Here is an 18523-nt window from a genome sequence, read left to right on the forward strand (position 1 = left end):
AAGAACCATGCACTTACGCAGAAAATCACGCTGGATAAGCCACAGAAGCTTTGACGGTTCAAAAGCAACATCTTCACCCTACAAGATATGAGAAATTAGAAACAGAAGCTGTGAAGGTTGCCACGGATCAAGAATATCAGCGGTTCGTTAGGGTGTACCTTTACTCTGCCAATTGAGTTGCATGAGACAATGAAAATAAAAGCCAGTCAGTATTCATAGAAGCCGGAAGACGTATTAAAAGATAGAAATGCAGAGTACAATTAAGCAAACCTTCCATAAAATTCTTCCGCCAACTCAACAGCAAAGGAGAGCCGAGAAATGTCAGCTTCGCGGATCTGATGGGAACTCATATCAGAGAGAGAAATGTATATAAGGGTATTTCAAACACTAGCTACTCTGTTACACATCTGTATTTGTACACTTCCTACTATAAAATCAAGAGCGAATTCAGTATTGCTTGACGTTGCATGCCACAAAGCGAATCAAGCAAACATGATTAGGACACCTATTCTGCATTGCTTGTGTTTTACAAAAATTGGCTATAAATCCTAAGCTTAATAAATTCGCTTTAGTTACTAAGGCAAAATAATGTTTTTTTCTCATAAGGCTCATAGCTAATCTATGTTTACGAGTTTTGTATTTATGATTGCTACCTTGGACGGGTTGTTCGATACCCTGTATTTCATTTTTGGGGTAAACCCTTCCATAAGATGAAGTACCTAGGTCTTTCAAAACGCTTTGGTCTTTGATTTTAGCAATGGCATGATAATCGACATGATATAAAGGTTTCACTCTCTTTTGTTCAAGTATAATGTATCTAGAAGCATAAGCAATCCTAACAAACAGAGAGGTAGGACAACTTACAGTTTCAGGCAGATTATAGATAAGGACAGAACTCATAACCGTTGCCAGAGCGAAAATCCTGAAAGTTGACAAAGAACTGGATTAGATATTGAGAGATTTGGCAAACAAGAGTTTAAAATGTCCATATATTGAACTGTCTAGGTACCGGTCATCATAGACATTTGACTTTCCAACACTTTCAAATCCTTCAGTGTCCAGGTAAATTACGGAAGTTTTGACTCCATCAATCTCCAGCTCTAATGGTGTTCCCCAGACCCAAATACCTGTATACAACGATTCAGTGGATTCAAAACAAAAAGAATTAAACCTTAATTAGCTGGAATATATATGCAATCGAAGGATGATATTGTTCTCAGGACATTAGGGAGATTACCTTTTGTTTTGGTGTCACGCATGTGTCCAACACCAAAACCTGATGACATTGAATATATCCTAAGTCAATGTTCAGCACTAATAACATAAGTAAAATGCAGAACGCAAGTGTATGAGATAAGAAGCACCTTCATAACAGGAAAGGGAAAGAAGCTGATTGAGTAGAAATGATTTTCCAGAGCGATAAGGGCCAATCACCTGCAAAGGGGAACAACAAGCAAAAAAGTTAGAAAAAAAAAAAGCAACAAACTTCTTGGTCCGAAAAAAACCAGGTTCAGATAGAAAGAACATACAAATAATTGATAATGAGTCAAACATCACTCTCACATACCGCAACAGCAGAAATAGGAGTAGTAATTCTGCTAATTGCTTCCAAACCTTCTCTGCTAAGCTGAAGCTTGGTATGACCCGGAGCAGGTTCAACAATAGGAAAACTGCATTAAGCAAACAAGGAGCAATTGGGGAATTAAGAAGACCCATAAAAAGTGTTTTTGCACATCAGAGATAATCAATCAACAAAAGCTGTTAAACATGTTTTGCTACCACATCAATTGAATTACCCATCATCACAACCACGACAATGTAGCTATAACAAACCTAATCATTCAGCTTATATGGCACTAGACAATAATACATTATCACAATGATTGATGAAGTTCAAATGTAAGACACACAAAAGCAAAAACCTTTCTTTCCTATCAGATTGCAAAGAAACAAAAAAAACCATAGGATCAATTCAATAATGAGATCCATTGCTACAATGTATCTATCTTTCCAATTGCTACAACTACAAGATGCTGTACGATACTCCAGAAACTAAAAAAAGGACAAGACTTTATAACCCAAACTGTGTGATATCTCCTCCTAAAGAAGAATTCAAATATAAGGAGCTTCTTGGTGGGGAATGACAAGAAGGGAGAAGAAAGAAAATGACACTTACGCCTGGTGAAAATTTTCGATCGAGAGAGAGGTTGACGACAAGAGACAGAGAGACAAGAAGAAGAAAACAAAGGTCCGGCTTGAAATCTCCATGAATTGTTTGACCAAAGATTACAACACGATCCGTTTATGTACTCCCGATTTGCCGTTACAAAGTCGTCAATACATAGGAATTGAGACAAGACCCACACTTGTAGGATGAAGAAGACGAAGAAGGACGAAGAAGGGATCTTGGGGGAAACCTGAGGAGGTGGGTGTACGTTACGAATCGGTGCACCCGCAGAGAAGGTTTGCACGAGATCTTAGTTTAACGCAGAGGAACACTCGATTCTATGCTTTCGTAGCAAAACCGAGTAATGACGACCATACCCAAAGATTTGACCCAAGCACAAGATGTCCTTGACTAATCTCTCGAGGGTGTTATAGTAATTATAAGACGATGCTTTGGTAAGCTTATGCAAAAGTCAATTGTAAAATTTGCAAACAAAAAATTGAATGCTTATTATATAGCTTATGAAACAGTCAATTTTAAAGAAATTTTAATACTTTATAGTATGATCATAATAAAATATCTTCATCAATAAGCATTCCTAATCCAAAATTAAGTTAGTTATTAGCTGAGCTTAATCATGAGTTATTTAGTCCATCATTATACCCAAAAAAGAAGATAAATTTACAAAAAGAAAAGGTTCATAACGAACTCATCAAATATGAAAAGATTCAATTTTTAAACGATTATGCCTAATGAAGAATTGTTCTCTAGCCAAGACTCTCACTTGCTTTAGATACGAACCTATCTCCAACTCTCCCTTCGCCGCTGCTTCTTCCAGTACTCTCAACACATCTTCAATGGCGTCGTCTTCTGCTAATCCTTCAACCTCCGAGTCAAGTTCGAACATTTCCTCGATTCCCATATCAATCGTCGTCGATTTCGTCAGTTTACGATAGTTCGTCTCTGCCCAGTTCTCCAAAACATCGGTGTGTTCTTTGAGATTCAAAGCTCTCACCTTTAATGTCTCTCTCTCGTTCTCAACCTCGGTGATGATTGTATTAACAGATTCGGATCTTTGCTTCATCTCTGATTGAAGTTTCCAGAGGTTCTCAATCTCTTCCTCTGATCTCTCCATGATTGTTAGAACGTCGTAGTGGAGACTCGTGGCTAATCGATCTAAAGCTTCTGTTCTCGAAATCGATAGGTTCTTCCGGGTTGGGATTGAATCAGTGAGTACAAAAGGGTGATCGTTAGCGAGAACTTTCTTGAGGTTACGGATGGAATTGAGTAAATTGCATCGTGGGTATTCCCATGTTTCGATGTATCTAAAGTTTGTGAATCCTGAAGAACTTACGAATGGGTGGTTGTTGCGAATTGGAATTGAATCAGGGTTTATAAACACTAGAGGAGGCGTTATTGGGTAGTTTTCGTGAATCCAAATGGTTAGTTTCACGGTTGGGAGTTGTGTAGTGGAGTTTCGTATACGTAGTGATCCTTCAAGGGAAAAGAGTTGAACTTTGGCTCCGTTGTTGTGGTTGAATGTATTGGTTGAGAGCTCGAAGTTTGGATAGTCTTGGAGGAATGAAGTTAGATGCTTTCTGATTAGCCATTTCTGATCAGGATCGGTGTAAGATAGAGCAAAGGATCCGGTGGCAAGAAGGGCTTTTTCTATGAATTTGATTGAAGAAGATGATGATGATGATGATGATGCCATTTGAAAAAGGTTAGTGACTTTGAGGCTAAAAGCTTGTTCTTCTGTGCTATTTATGACGTTCTTTGGTTTTGAGTTCTTCAGTTTTATTGTTTTATATATTATGAAATGACTTGAAATGTTTTGGGTCAAGCTTAGAGAACAAGGGATAGTGACTGTTCTTTTGTTTCGTGGAAGTTTACATTCTTGGAAAGAAGATATTTTTTGCTAATTGTCTTTTTTCTCTGTTTTTTCTTCTTCTAGATTATTATTATGTTTTGTCACTGGATTGATTAGGTTTGTATGCATTTAATAGAATTATCCATTTTGGCTTGGTCAACTTTACTAATTTAGTATCAATACTTTAATTTGAAGCTAATAGGGGTTGACTTGGATATGCTGTTCGTTTTGGGGAGTTTCAGTATTGAGGTATCAAATTCGGGGAATTAAGTTCTCATATCGTGAAACCTAACTCGATGACCAAATAGCTGAACGTTGCTAAGTCGTTTTGTATTTGAAGGACCATCAATGCATTGATAAAAGTCCTTTGTTGTGCAGTCTGTGAATTTACATCTCTTTGGGACTCTACTCAAATTTTATGGTGACATGGTTAGTAAGTTGCTCTGGCTTAGTTTTTCAGCTTTGTCCCTTGCCATTAGATTTTAGTTGTAGTCGCTTTGGTATAATCTCGTTTCAGATTTTAATTTAGTTGATGCAAATTTTTCCTTTGACCCCCTTTTTTTTTTTGTTCAAATCTCGATGAACAATTTTCCAAGCCTAACTACATGCTGGGAGAACTTTCTTTTCCTTATTTTTCTCTGTTGGGATTTGAGACAATTCTTGTATGCGTACATATTGTAGTGAAACTTTGGTGATAGGTTTAGGAAAAAAGTGAACACTCCAAGCCCCAAATTAATACATTACAACCCATCATGGCAATTTATCATTTAAGATCTTAATATATTCAGCATCAGGATATGTACTTATCTTTCTATTTTGTGTTTTCTTCGTCCCATTGTCCCGAAAGGTGTTCCTTTTTCTTCTATAGATGATTCACCCTTTTGTTTGAAATCTGTATATTCCTTGCAGATTGCTCTATAAGGAGTTTTCCTTCCCAGTCTTTTTGATAACCTAGTTAATTTGCAAACGTCATCCCATTGGTTAACTGGTGTAGAGTAAGATAGACTAGTGGTCAAATGTAAAAAAAAAGGATCTTACTTTTATTTCCAGCTCCACAAATTTTCTCAAACTGTCATGACTTGTGTGGTTACAGACTAGTGTACAATTTGAAAGAGCTTTGTTGTCTCTGCGCTTGTTTTTCTCTTTGACCTCTTTTAGGAGATCATGTACAGCTTTTCTGCTGTCACATCTTGGCATTCTTCCTTGGATGTAGTTGTGCTAATTATATGGTAAGGCAATAGTTCAGAATGGTTCTAGTAAAGTAAACTATGAATCTTGGGGATTTAAGCTTAAAAATAGTAATAGTACCTTTTCTGCTGAATTGTCTGAAATCACGTATATCTTAATGGTCCAGCTCTTGGCATTGTACTTACTGCTGAAGTATCATCTTACTTTCATGTGCTAAGCTTTTACTGCTGTTGAAATTGAGGCTCTAAATATACAAAGCAAGTTTAAGAGTATGTTAGATACAGTATGATAGATTTGTGTTTATATATTGATCCTGGTGCTCATATCTAGATAAGATCATAATGATACTGTTTGTTTGGAAGAGCATTACATGATCAATGGTTTCTTCTGTTGTATCTGTTATAGGTAGCTTGTCAAGAGCATTCTGCAATTGATCTACTAGCTTGTTGCAGTGGACAATGAAGTTTGCAGCTGAGAGACAGCGCGCCGTTCAGAACTTCACTTGTTTTGAAAACTTACTCTGGTTTGCTTGCCTGTTCCAGTGAACTGACCAGAATCCCCCGGAAAACGTGTTGGCTAGATAGACGGAGAGTCGTTTGCTTGCCTGCTACAGTGAAGTGTGTGGGGTTTACAACAGAGGTCGCCAGAGGGAAGTCTGATGCTGCCGGTTGACTGCGGCAATAACATGGCCGTCGATATCTTCATACCCATGATGATGATATATGAATACTTTGCAACTACATATATATAAACTTCAGATTTCTTTTTTTGAAAATGTTGTTTGCTCGTCGAGACTTGTAATCTCTCACTTATGAAGAAGTTGTAATCATGATTATATATAAAGAAGTTGGGAAAGATTCTCGTGTGTCCCTTTCATATTCAGACAATCACGGAGTAAAGTAAAACAAAAGATGCGGTAGGAAATAATTCATTCAATCACGAAAGCAAAAAAAGAATCCCCTTTACCAAACCATCATACTATATTGCTTAACATCATAGGTTTCCGTATTTCTTTTTAATATATAGTCAGTGCGGTTATAAAATACAGAATATTGGAAAATGGAAATAGTATGCATAATAATATCTAAATATTACCTTTTTGAACTTAAGAATTGTCCCTCTCTCTCCGCAAGATGACAAAAGGTATACCAAACCATTATTATGACAAAAAGATGGTTTTGTCATCTTCATATGTATCTCCATATCTTTCCAACAGTTTTTTTTTTTTTTTGGACAGAGATTGGTGATAACTGGATAACCTCATAAACCTTACCAATCTTTGATTTTGAGTGTTTTTTTACTAACAGTTTTTCTTTTTGGGACAGAGATTGGATATAACCCTACCAATCTTCGATTTTGAGTTTTTCTTACTTACTAACAGTTTTGGGAATTTTTGAAGTCAAACCATTTAAAACATATAAAAATGGAAACTGATTGTATTTTTATATATTGACAAAGGACTCTCCTACAATATAAAGAATATTTCGTTTGTATACGAAGAATATAACTCTTTTTTAAGTCTTATGATTCATTTGCTTTGTGTCTCTGAATCATGTGATATTTATTAAAATGTGTCAACTTAGCCATTATCAAACAGAAACTATATTGTTTATATTATCTTTTCCCAAAGTTTCTATTGTTTTGGGATAATTTTTTTATAGTAATTATTTCACCTTTTAAGTTTGAGAAAATGGGGGCTTTTGCAGGATCAACGACGATAGGTTAGGTGAATCCTTGAATGAATAAAACACACAATCAAAAAGCATTTTTAGTTTTAGTTTAACCTTTTGAAGATTTCATTAAAAAAAAAAAAAAAAAAAAAGTTTTCGGTTGCCCAAAAGACCACCAATAGGGAGCACTACTTTTACTAAGCAGAGAGTTTGAGAGCTTAATTGATGATTTTGTAGTCAATATGAGATATGTCGGTACTCGGTAGAGTTTAGAGCGTTTGTTAACCAAGCTCATAGACAAAGATGTGAGAAATTAAATTGCTTAAGCTCCGTTCAGAACACAATTTCAATCTCCAACTCATTGTCCAAGGTTCAGATTTTTAAATTATTCTCTTCATAATCTTTCCACTTTCTAACTTATAGAAATGCAATGATGCATATTATATTATAAAAAAAGGCATTTTTGTTTGAAATTGATTTTACATTCAATTCAATTGTTTTTTTTTTCTCCTAACCTTTTTTTTCCCGAACTAGGAAAGAAGGAAAAGAAAAGACTCCAAACGCACCAAACCTCTTCATTAATTATTTTTAAAAATTACTTATTTTACACTCACACAAAAGTACAAAGTACGAATTCAAGAAAAGCAAAGAAAATAAAAGGAAAACAAACAAAAACACATCCCACCCGTTGACCAAAACAAATAAAAAGGAAGAAAAAAAAACACACCAAAAGGCAAAAGCCTCGCTACGTGACACGGTTGAAGCTTTTCTCACCAACGATAGACGGTCGACGGTTAGCACTTAGCAGCGTCCTTGCAGAAACCGCGAGACATAAATGGTGCTCGGCCCCGCCACCAGACACTCCCACGCCACGTCAGCATCCGCCTTCCATCTCCGCGTTGTAATAACCGGAGTTGCATCCAATCTCTGGACGCACCACTTGTTTACATTTATCAACCGTTGGATCTTCTCTCTTTGTCTACAAGCTAACCCACATGTGTTCCTCTTTATTTCTTCCACCACTTCACTAAACAGCACTTGTCTCTCTCCCGCATCCAAGAAGGGCTCGTGCTTGAAAAACTTTTCGAACTCTGAAATCCCAACTGCGTTCTTGATCCCTTCCGAGTAGTTCTTTAAATCAGAAGAGTTGAACAGCTCTCTAACTTCCTCAACCATTCCATTTGCCACCATCTTATCAACCCTTTCAGACAAAACACCGCGCAAAACAGGAACTGCCACGTCGACCCACAGGAAACAGCAATTGTATCTCGACCCGTCCATGACTAGATCCTCCAAGAAAGAGTTAGAACCGCCAACGACGATTGGTAGCTTTCCACGGTCGGTAATGGCTTCGATGAGGAAACTCGCCCTGTCACAGAAATCCGCGGTGGTGAAGTAGCCGCCGGCTTCAGGCGGCAGGACGCTGAGGAGATGGTGAGGAACGCCGCGTTTTTCCTCGGACGTGATCTTGTTGCTGACAATGTCGAGACCTCGGTAGACTTGGATCTTGTCGGTATTTATGATCTCTCCCGAGAAACGAGTGGCTAGGTCGACGGAGAGCCGTGACTTTCCGGTTCCGGTTGCTCCCATGATGAACAGGACTTTGTCCTTACGAGCGTAGGGCTTTACAATATCCATATGTTGACGAAAGCTTAGAAACAAAAGATGATTTCAGCTCAGATTAGAATCTCCGGTGAAAATCCGAGAGAGAGCTAAGGTAAAAAAAGAAGAAGATATTGGATCGATGGGGAAGAAGAAATGAACTAGAAATATATGAGATTTATCTTTGCTCTTATGTTGAATGAAAATGTTAAGTCTCATGTTACGTTCTTTTATAGAAGAGAGTAGCTAGCTTAGTAAAGTGAAGAAAGGAGGAGGAGGGAGACTAATCTAACGTATTATTAGTGATGTGGAGGCTGGAAGCCCACCATACCTAAACGGGCTCCAGAATAATTCAGGCTCGTTACCTTTCTATTCCCGTAAATTATGTTTCTAATTTTCTAAATGCTTTTTGGTATTTAGTAGTATATTCTGAAGTAGGGCACTTGAAGGTAAGTAACTAACTCATGTACAATAATAGTTTTTGGTTTGGACTTTGAGTTGAAATGATAACAAAATTGTGGTATATGGAATTCCGAAAATGCTTTTCTTTATTTATTATAATCACTTAACTACAACAAGTCGTGATGTTTTCCTTATAATTTATCATTCAACATCTTGATATAATTAAGCCTCAGGTTATGTACGTTACCTCTATCTTCCTATCATGCGTCTTTTCTTTTTCCCTAGCATGATTTTTCTTTCTTCGTCCCATTCTTCAGAAAGATGTTTCTCTTTCTTCTCTAGATGCTTCACCTTTTGTTTGAAATATTTTTATATATGTTCCTTGCATATTGCTTTATCTCCTGTTTTAATTTTCTTCCCCAATCCTTTTTAATCTCTCTCATCAGCTTCTTCAGAGCCTAGTTAATTAATTTGTAAACACCATTACATTGGTTATAGTTTTAACTAACATAAACTGGTGTTCAAACGAAAATTTCATATCTTACGTCAGCGACTTACTAACCAGATTAACTATTGCATTTTTAGAATATAGTCAAATGTTGTTATTAGTATATAGGAAATGTAGCATCTCGATAGAAGCCGCTCATTTTCTTCTGAAACGATATTATGAATTTCTCCAAACAAACCATAAAGTTGGATGGATCCACTTTTTCCTTTTTAACACTCCATATCATCTTCTCTCTCTTCCACATCATAATTCAACACCTACATTGTTTTTATTTTCTACAATAATTTTTGTTTAACAAAATTACAACACCTAATCCCACCAATTTTATTTCATATTTTTAACCTTATTTTTTGTGAACAAATATTATTAATCATAGTTAATATCAAATGAAATTAGAATAAGCAAAAATTAAATAGCCTTTTAATTAAAATCAAATGAACACATATTACAGCCCAAAAAAAAGACCAAGGGGAGACACTTTTAGGCGTGTATGGATCATCCTCTGTTACATACCCTTTTTAATATCAAAAACTACAAGGGATTCTACTAAATCTCACACCTCTCTAGAAGGTTATGTCACATATATATATAAATGATATACTCTATATTTATTGTTTTCTCATGGTTGTTATGTTCCATTATATTGTGTTTCATTAGTATTTTCATTGTGTTTTGTTGTATTTAGTGTCCAAGTGTCTTATTAAGTAAATAAATATTAGCTTTTGTTGGGCTTAAAATCTAGATCGAGTAGTTTGGTTTGAACACGTTCTGAACTTTAGGTCCAATCAAAACCAATTTGTATCTCCATTATGTCCATTTTTTTTAACTGGGACTAGATCGGTTTTATAAAAAGGAGAAAATGTCTTTTGTTACTTGTCATGAGGTTAAAAAAAACAGAAGAAGGTGCGTCTTCAAAAAGACAAAAACACAATTGACTCTTTTCTTTGACTTACACATTGGTAATTTTATTGTTTTAGTGTTTGTTTTGCAAATGTGAACTACCTATACAAGCAATATTTCAATTTCTGGTTTGTGTGAATTACCACCAATCATGATGAGGTTTAGATTCATAAGAGTTGATGTTACACCGAACGTAAAATATTCAGGAGTGTTTTGACTTGTAATCTTTTTATCTAAATCGTCGATCGGTTTGAAAGTTGATGTCAAGCAATATAATATCGCATATAAAAAAATCAGTCCCAGTTAACCATATTTACAAGATGACCGTATTTACAAGATATGAGTGTTCAAGTTCATCAAAGGAAGGAGACCTTACCAGTTTGCTCTTAACTCTCACTCTTTGGTAGACTTGCTACTTTAAGGTCAAAAGACTAACTGATTAAGTGCCTTTGTAGAGGACCCATCATCCTCCAAAACCCTACAAGCTCCTTCCTTCATCTCCTTCATCTTAATCCTTACTCCTTTACCTTTTTTACCTTCATTAATCAATCCTTTACCTTCCATTAATCCCTTCACCACTCTAGCCACCTCTTCTTTTCTCACCACCCCGTTATGGCCCGCATGAGCCCTAAATGCTACGCGTATATCTTCAGTCAACAACATAGCATTCATCTTCTGCTCAGCGTATAATGGCCATGCTATTAGTGGAACTCCGTTTACTATACTTTCTAGAGTCGAATTCCATCCACAATGAGTCAAAAACCCTCCAGTAGATGGATGGGCTAAAATAAGAGCTTGTGGTGCCCAAGAGGGGATCACGAAACCTCTGCCTTTTGTCCGTTCTAGAAACCCTGGTGGTAAACAAGTTAATGGATCGGTTTTGCTATGCGAATCGAAATAGGAAGAATTAGCAGCCGAACTTGGACTTCGTATGACCCAAAGAAACCGTTGATCACTTTTTTCAAGACCAAGAGCAAGCTCATTGATCTGCTCACATGTGAGTGTACCACCACTACCAAATGACACATACAAAACCGAACTGAGCGGTTGGTCATCCAACCACTTTAAACATTGCAACTCTTCAAACTCGTTATCCTCTTGCTTACCAGTGTTAACCAATGGTCCGATCGGATAAACTGGCGGTTTATCAAGACCCGGTTCCTGCAAAGCCTTTATAGCATTTGGCTCTAGCTCGATGAATGAATTCACAAGAATCCCTTTGGCTTCTTTGTACCTCTTGCTATCTTGAGCCGTGTCAATAATATCTTTGGCTTCTTTGTACCTCTTGCTATTTGTATCCCTCGTTCTTCCTATCTTGAGCCGTGTCAATAATATCTTTACCAGATACCGGTACACATCCGGGGAGCTTTACCGGTTCAGTTAATTCCCAAAACTCACACGACACCGTTTCATCTAGTCTAGGCAAATGGAGAAAAAACGACAAGACGTTTGTATTGGATGGGTAGAAAATGTACGGTGACACTTGAAATTCATGTGCTACGTCAAAAGCGTTTGTACCAAAAAGATCAACCACGAGAGCCGTCGGCGAACGACCTTCCTCCGCCAAAGAGTTGAAGACTCGCCGGAGCTCAGGGTTAGATCGAGTCACGGTGTGGGAGATACGAGTTAAGATACGAGCCGTTGACGGGAGATCTGTGAGATTGACGGGAGGAAGAAAGACGGAGGAGATTGACGAAGGGAGAGAGTCTAGGACAGTTCTCTGAGCTATTGTCGGTGGACCTTCTCCAATGACAACAAAGGTCACGGTGGTGATGCTGTCACGGTGAATGAGTCTTTTAGCCAACTCGACGAATGGGATGAGGTGACCCATTCCTGGAGTCGGTATGATAACAACGTGTGACGCTTTAGACTCTTCCATTGATGATGCAAAAAGTTTCAACTTTCAACTATGATTTGTTTTAGACGCTTTAGAGTTTTGTTTCACTCTTCTTCTTCTTTTGTAGCTTGTGATTTGTTAAATGTTACGTATCTTTTGTTTCTTTTGTAGTTTATGAGAGGTTTTTTTGAGTAATGACTTTATAGAGAGAGTTCGTGTGTGTATCATTAGAATCTCACATCTCACGTTAACCCGTTCGTATCGGAAGTTGTGTTTTAAGCAATGTTTATAACTAAAAATAATTATAGTTAAAATGGGGTTATCTAATTTGATTGTATCATTTTTTAACAATACTATCTATCTATATGTGATTTATATAAATTTAGAAGATGTTAAAAATATCATTTATTTAAAACGTAATATGTATATGCTGTTTTTTTACAGAAAATATTTATATATACGTATATATATGTATGTAAATTCCGTAATGCACAACTAAATATGTTTTAGGTAACTTATCACTAGTATTTTGTGATGCGAATATTATTAAACACTTTATATCGTGGGTGAACACAAAACTATAGCCGCCAAATATCATATAACATCTGAAATTTTACTGTTGATAAGTATATATTTAATTATTCTGAAGGCCCATTAAATTAAAAAAGTATATTTTTATGAATCCTAATTACATATTTAATATTCCACATAAATTTTAAATTATATCCCGCATCTTTTTTTGTTTTAAACTCTTAACTATGTTTAGACACCCGTTATGCGGCATAAATTTCTTTAGAATTTTTTATTTAATATGAACTTAAGGTGTAATATAAAACCATATTACCAAAAGCCAATAGCTCAGCTGATAAAGAACTTTGACAAAAAGCCAGCACCAAATGAATATATATATATATATATATATAATGTAATTATGTTTTCTGACTTTTTTACATATAAATAATTAAACTAATGATTTGATAATAAATGAAGTTGATAATCGTGACATGTGTCAAGTATATAGATAATATTTTGATATGTGTGAAAAAATTATTTGGTAATTATAAAAAAAAATCCTAAAAATAAAAGGATTGCAATTAATATTTTTAAAAAGTATATAAAACTAAAAGTAATATATTATATCACTAATTCTAATAGGAAAGTTATCTATCAAATCACTAATTTCAATAGAAAAATATTTGCAGTTAATAAGCAAAATACTTGCAATTATTATTTCTTATAATCATATAGTAAAAAAAAATTTATACAGAAAAATTATTAAAGTATAAAAAGGCTTAATGTGTTAAAATTAGTAATTAACATAATATAAGAAAAATAAGATTATAAAAACAAGAAATTAATGTAATTTTCTTAAGTTTTTCAATCGGTGAATGATTTGGTAACGTATTCAATATTATGTTATTACATAAACTTTGGTTTTCAAATTTAGTAATTTATGTGATCGCGACACGTGTCAATTTTAACAATTAGAGATTTTGTTATGTGTTATACAAAAACTTTGTTTTAACATATTTGTAAATTATAAGAAATTAAAATTTAAACAATTTAATAAATATAAAAATATATTTCATATATGTATATAAAGTTAATACTAATTGTAATTTTAAATTACTAATTCTATAAGAAAAATAATTAAGAAATTTATACAATTAATTACTATAATACAATAGTTAAATAAATTATATTGTCAATTATCAGTCCTAAAAGAAAAATGAGTGTAGATAGTCACCTTTACATAAACAAATAATTTTCTCAAAATAACGTTTTTGAATTTTTGATTAATTTATGATAATGTTAGTATAGTTTTATTTAAAATTAGTTGGACAAGTAGTAAAACTATTAAGTATGAGATTACAAAATATATATATATATATATATATACTTACAAAGATATTTAAGATATTATTACTTTTTCAAATATGAAATAAAATTAATTTTCTATTTTTTCTTTAAGAACTATGTTTTATTAATTTTTAGTATATGTATATTTACAAAGAGAAAAATGAAATTTTTGATCAGTTGTTTATATATATAGATGATACATGATCACTTAATGCAAAAGTCAGACAAGATAATAAGGTAACAACTCTAAAAGAGTTAGATAATTGGTATCCAATTAAGTTGATTTGTCAGAAAAAGATTGAGCAAACTTGAAAGTTTAGTGCTTACATGAAAAACTTTAAATAGCTCAATCAATTGCTGAAGCAGAATCTATAAAAACAAACACTCTAGTAAAATTATGAAAATTAAAATATATGAATTTTAAAATGACATGTTTTATCCTTGGATTCGAATCCTCTTTGTTTTCACTTTCAAATCTATTTAAACATAATGTAGATTTTAAAATCCAAAAACAAATCATTAAATAAATAACATGGAATTTTAACAGTTATTTATATATCATAGAACCAATAACATAAAATTTTCATAAATATTTTAAAATCAATGATTGATAAGTATTTTTATTTGGATTTTCATATTCTTTAAATTTATAGAACTAATAATGAAAAAAATGTCAAAAAATCACTAATTTTCAACTTTAGGACGAAAAAAATATGAACTTTTGAAATATTATCTAAATAACAAAGTTTAATTCGATTTTTTGATAAATAGTAAAATTTTGTTGACTTAGCCATTTTAAGCTGTTAATTTATCAACAGAATTAACTTTTCGTTAACGATCTCCGTTTAGTGGAAACAATACCTATATAAAAGCTTTTAACAAAGCCATAATGGTATGTTAGCGTGGACTGGTGGTTGAATAGCGTATTTTTTGATTCATCGAACGCAGGTTCTGAAACGATATTCTTTGTTAAAAAGAAAAAAATGACACTATATTATGAGTTTCTCAAAACATATAGGTATAGTAGTAGTTAGAATGATATAGTCCTCACAAAGCAAACCATAGATTTGGATGGATCACACTCTCCCTTACAACCCAGCAAAAAAAAAGACCAAGGGGGAGACACTTTTAGGCGTGTATGGATCATCCTCTGTTACATAACCCTTAATATCAAAAAACCATTAAGGGATTCAAATACTCCTACTAAATCTCACACCTCTCTAGAAGGTTATGTCACATATATATAAAAACAAACCTTCAGACACCAAAGACTATGGATCCTATCGATCCAGTTATCATATCTACTGATTCCTGCTTCACTTCTTCATCTGAGTTTTGATCATCACGAACATAAGAAGACAACCACTTGGATTTCACATACTCAGCTCTCCTCCATGGCGGCACATGAAGTCCTTTCTTCTTCAAACTCTCCTTTGTCGCTTTACATATAAGCATGATGATCCTCTGAAGCCGATCAGCTTTCCCAACAAAGATGTAAGGCAGAGTTTGTAACATCGACTTATACGTCTTTGTTGCACGAGCAATCTCAAACTTGGATTTGAAGTCGATGTCAATCAACAATCTTTGACCTTTGATTATCACATCCACATACTCATATTCTCCTGTTTCCATTTCACAAAACAACCAACTCTATTGTCAAGCAAGAAGCTACGAAATGGCTTTGGCTTTACAGAAAGATCAAAGCTATATAGACTATACCAGCAGGACAAGAAGGCGATTTCTCCCAGCGAGATTTGCATACAGCCGCATCATAACCTAAGCTCATTAACCCATTGGCCACATTTTTCATGCAACTCTTACTTGTTTCCACAATCTTAGTCACGTCAGCTTGTAAATTCCTCTCCCAAACACTCGTACAAGGAACCAAACTCTACAAAAAATTGAATCTCCATACATCACGTTTCTGCTAATCGAAACAAACATAATGAGTCTAGGAACTAAACGATGGAACCCATACCTTGAGAATCTCACAAGCTTCACCCGAAGAACATTTCAAACCATCAGACCATTCAGTTTCATCATCAGAGCTCTCCGTACCACTCCCGCTAAAGCAATTGCAACGGCTACGTCCACACCGCTGTTTCTCACCACCACCGTTGTTGTTATTATCCTCGATGAAGTTTAGAACCATCTTCGCTAAACAAACCGAGCTCGGCTCAAAATCTCCAGAGTTACCTCTCGAAAGCGGTGCCTCCACATCAACAACGCCTGGAAACTTCTCCGAAACGTTCTTAACAGTGAATTGTCTCTCAAAGAGACGCTTCAGCCTTGATTTCGGCATTTGTTTCATCGTCTCCGGGAAAGGTACCTCTTCCGATACATCGAAGGAGTCATCGATCGGTTGGATTTTCATATGAAATGGCATCTCGATCACTCCAAAAAAAAATTCAAATCGGACAATTCCCAAATCTATGATCTTAAATTGAAGATAAAGCAATGGGATAGCTTCGAAACTGAGCAAACGATTTTTTTAAAAAAAAAAGAAAAAGAGAAACGTCGCTTTAACTTTTAGCTATGAAAATTAGATACGGTTTATAAAGTTTCCGAGATACGCGACGAAGCGAAAACGTCAACTTTTGTTATCATTAAAACGACACTCCGACGCAAATCTCGCCGTCGTTTTCATCAATTTTTTTTTTAACACGGAGATCTGGTTTTTGATTCTCGCCGGAGATTTCAAATGGTAGATTGATTGAGAAGATGATAACAGGCAAAAAGAAAACAAAATCTGCGTGATCTGAAACAACGAAGAGAGTAAAGAGGATAAGCTTTGCTTTAGGGGATTTATAAAGGGAAGATGATATTGTGTACACGTGTGTATCCTACGTGTTCATCAAATATAGTTAAACATGTTTAAAACGATAAGAGGGGTATACGTGTCGTGAGATCAACGGTGTTTGTTCTTTACTAAGTCCAGGTGGCTAAGATCGGATGGCTCATGGTTTGGGGAGAAGTCTAGAATACCCTTGAAGGTTCGTCGTTAAGAGGGACGTGTCAATGACTCCACTTGAGGCGGAGTCTGTTAGCAAAACTTCGCCCGGAATAACTTGGGGGAAAGAGTGGGTTTGATATGACGGAAATGGCCCTCCGGTTTCGACGTACGTACTTTTACGTGTTTTGGCATATTCCTTTAGTATCTCTCCGTACATACTACACCGTAATAATCTCAATTGTTGTGTGTATACGATCCACTAAAGCGTATTTTATTAAGATGAGACAATCTTGCAAAACAAATATAGATTTTTTTCTTAAAATCAAAATTTAGTAAATTTAAAAAGAATTAACATTTGATTCGATAATATTTGATTATTTGCACACTCAAATAACATTGATCTTTTTTCCTTTAAAATTCCATCATGTAAGTAAGGTGGTGTTTATACTTTTATACCCACTAGTTTTGTAACAACAAACTATTTGAATATAATTTTAGATTAAATATTGATTTCCCAATTTAAAACGACAAATAACCAAATCAAATAATATTAAAAAATTCCTAGATCAAATAAAATAGAAATTTAACTCTTTTTTTTTTTTTTTTTGCATAGAGATTTACCGATTGGATAAGGAAAGTTTTGTAGAAAATAAAAATGTAAAATCGATTTTGGTATAAATTGGGTTTTCTCACAGTATATATAAAATAGATAAGACTAGTAAACGAATCCACAAGGATCCCCACACCACCACCAAACTCCAATTTTGGTTTTTAATAAAAAGCTCTCTCCCGCACAATTTTGAAGCATCCCGCTCTCGTTTTCAGGTACATCTCTTTGACTCCCCCGCTCTCGTTCTCGTTGCTCTACTGTTCGATTCGACTCAACTCGACGCGACGACGGTTCTGTTCTATTTTTTTAGTATTCCGAAATTGAAATAGATTCGCGTCTTTTGATTTGGTAGTTATGGCTGGTAAAGGTGGGAAAGGGCTTATCGCTGCAAAGACGGTGGCAGCTAACAAGGACACTAGTGTTAAGAAGAAATCCATCTCTCGCTCTTCTCGTGCCGGTATTCAGGTATCCCTCCCCTCAACCCCCTAGCCCTAGCCTAGTTCCTTCTCTCTGTTTGATGTCTGCTTTAGGTTTTTTTTTTTTGTTTTGTTTATATGTTCAATGCCTCTAGGAGCTTTGTCTTTTGTTTATCTCATTCGTATGAGTAAGATATAAGTAGATTTCATGTTCTGTACTGTTGTTGACACCCAATTGATACTGATCTGTATATGTAATGTAATCCAATCCAATCCAATGAATTGTAGACTTCACTGAATCCATAGAAGTCTATGTTCTGATATGGCTTTTAATAATACCACTTGATTACATTGTTAATATTTATGAATGATCAAGCGAATAAAAGAACTATGTGGTTAGTTTAAGTCTCTTCTGTACCTATGTATACTTTAACAATAGCTAAGAAGAGATCTACCTCATTAATGAGAAACCTTTCTTTGTGCCTTAAGTTATATGCTTGTTCTGTTTCTTAAGTATGGTCTTTTTTTTTTTTTTTTTTT

The 18523-nt window shown here is 34.8% G+C and overlaps 6 protein-coding genes across 6 annotated transcripts in view; all 6 read right to left on the reverse strand.

Annotated features, from left to right (window-relative positions):
• Positions 1-2576, reverse strand: part of LOC104785568 (guanylate-binding protein 4-like) — an 8307-nt gene extending 5731 nt beyond the window's left edge. Inside the window, exons 1-9 of the mRNA XM_010510809.2 lie at positions 2177-2576; positions 1568-1670; positions 1365-1434; positions 1238-1276; positions 1010-1127; positions 865-922; positions 271-335; positions 159-165; positions 18-78 (exon numbers count right to left, since the gene is read on the reverse strand). Coding sequence (XP_010509111.1) covers positions 18-78; positions 159-165; positions 271-335; positions 865-922; positions 1010-1127; positions 1238-1276; positions 1365-1434; positions 1568-1670; positions 2177-2268 — 613 coding nt within the window. The 5' untranslated portion in view covers positions 2269-2576. The remainder of the gene's footprint in view (positions 1-17; positions 79-158; positions 166-270; positions 336-864; positions 923-1009; positions 1128-1237; positions 1277-1364; positions 1435-1567; positions 1671-2176) is intronic.
• On the reverse strand, positions 2808-5248 carry LOC104785567 (protein ELC-like). Its single transcript, XM_010510806.2, has one exon. It carries the CDS (start codon positions 3879-3881, stop codon positions 2880-2882), a length of 1002 nt encoding a protein of 333 aa, XP_010509108.1. The 5' UTR covers positions 3882-5248; the 3' UTR covers positions 2808-2879.
• LOC104788906 lies at positions 4774-5706 on the reverse strand (the record flags this gene model as incomplete). The annotated part of the gene is given in 4 exon segments (XM_019245201.1): positions 4774-4910; positions 5046-5257; positions 5346-5469; positions 5596-5706. Coding segments are annotated over 4 exon segments (570 nt in total), but the record flags the coding sequence as incomplete, so codon positions are not given.
• On the reverse strand, positions 7697-8533 carry LOC104788907 (adenylate isopentenyltransferase 3, chloroplastic-like). Its single transcript, XM_010514674.1, has one exon. The coding sequence runs from the start codon at positions 8531-8533 to the stop codon at positions 7697-7699; it is 837 nt and encodes a 278-aa protein (XP_010512976.1).
• Positions 10731-12259, reverse strand: LOC104788908 (UDP-glycosyltransferase 72B1-like). Its single transcript, XM_019245202.1, has 2 exons — positions 11598-12259; positions 10731-11563 (listed from the first exon to the last, which is right to left on the reverse strand). The coding sequence occupies exons 1-2, from the start codon at positions 12184-12186 to the stop codon at positions 10731-10733; spliced, it is 1422 nt and encodes a 473-aa protein (XP_019100747.1). The 5' UTR covers positions 12187-12259.
• Positions 15046-16390, reverse strand: LOC104785569. The gene is made up of 3 exons (XM_010510810.2): positions 15983-16390; positions 15724-15895; positions 15046-15626 (listed from the first exon to the last, which is right to left on the reverse strand). Exons 1-3 carry the CDS (start codon positions 16388-16390, stop codon positions 15262-15264), a joined length of 945 nt encoding a protein of 314 aa, XP_010509112.1. The 3' UTR covers positions 15046-15261.

The sequence above is a fragment of the Camelina sativa genome, chromosome 5 (assembly GCF_000633955.1).
Source record: "Camelina sativa cultivar DH55 chromosome 5, Cs, whole genome shotgun sequence".
Taxonomy (NCBI): domain Eukaryota; kingdom Viridiplantae; phylum Streptophyta; class Magnoliopsida; order Brassicales; family Brassicaceae; genus Camelina; species Camelina sativa.

What these genes read in the sequence shown, in the direction of transcription:
- LOC104785567 (XM_010510806.2), bottom strand. Translation starts at nt 3,881, where the DNA reads ATGGCATCATCATCATCATCATCATCTTCTTCAATCAAATTCATAGAA.
- LOC104788907 (XM_010514674.1), bottom strand. Translation starts at nt 8,533, where the DNA reads ATGGATATTGTAAAGCCCTACGCTCGTAAGGACAAAGTCCTGTTCATC.
- LOC104788908 (XM_019245202.1), bottom strand. Translation starts at nt 12,186, where the DNA reads ATGGAAGAGTCTAAAGCGTCACACGTTGTTATCATACCGACTCCAGGA. An exon ending in GAAGAACGAGGGATACAAAT is followed by an intron (nt 11,564 to 11,597) that starts AGCAAGAGGTAC and finishes AAGATATTATTG; the next exon opens with ACACGGCTCAAGATAGCAAG.
- LOC104785569 (XM_010510810.2), bottom strand. Translation starts at nt 16,390, where the DNA reads ATGCCATTTCATATGAAAATCCAACCGATCGATGACTCCTTCGATGTA. An exon ending in AAGCTTGTGAGATTCTCAAG is followed by an intron (nt 15,896 to 15,982) that starts GTATGGGTTCCA and finishes AATTTTTTGTAG; the next exon opens with AGTTTGGTTCCTTGTACGAG. An exon ending in ATCGCCTTCTTGTCCTGCTG is followed by an intron (nt 15,627 to 15,723) that starts GTATAGTCTATA and finishes AAATGGAAACAG; the next exon opens with GAGAATATGAGTATGTGGAT.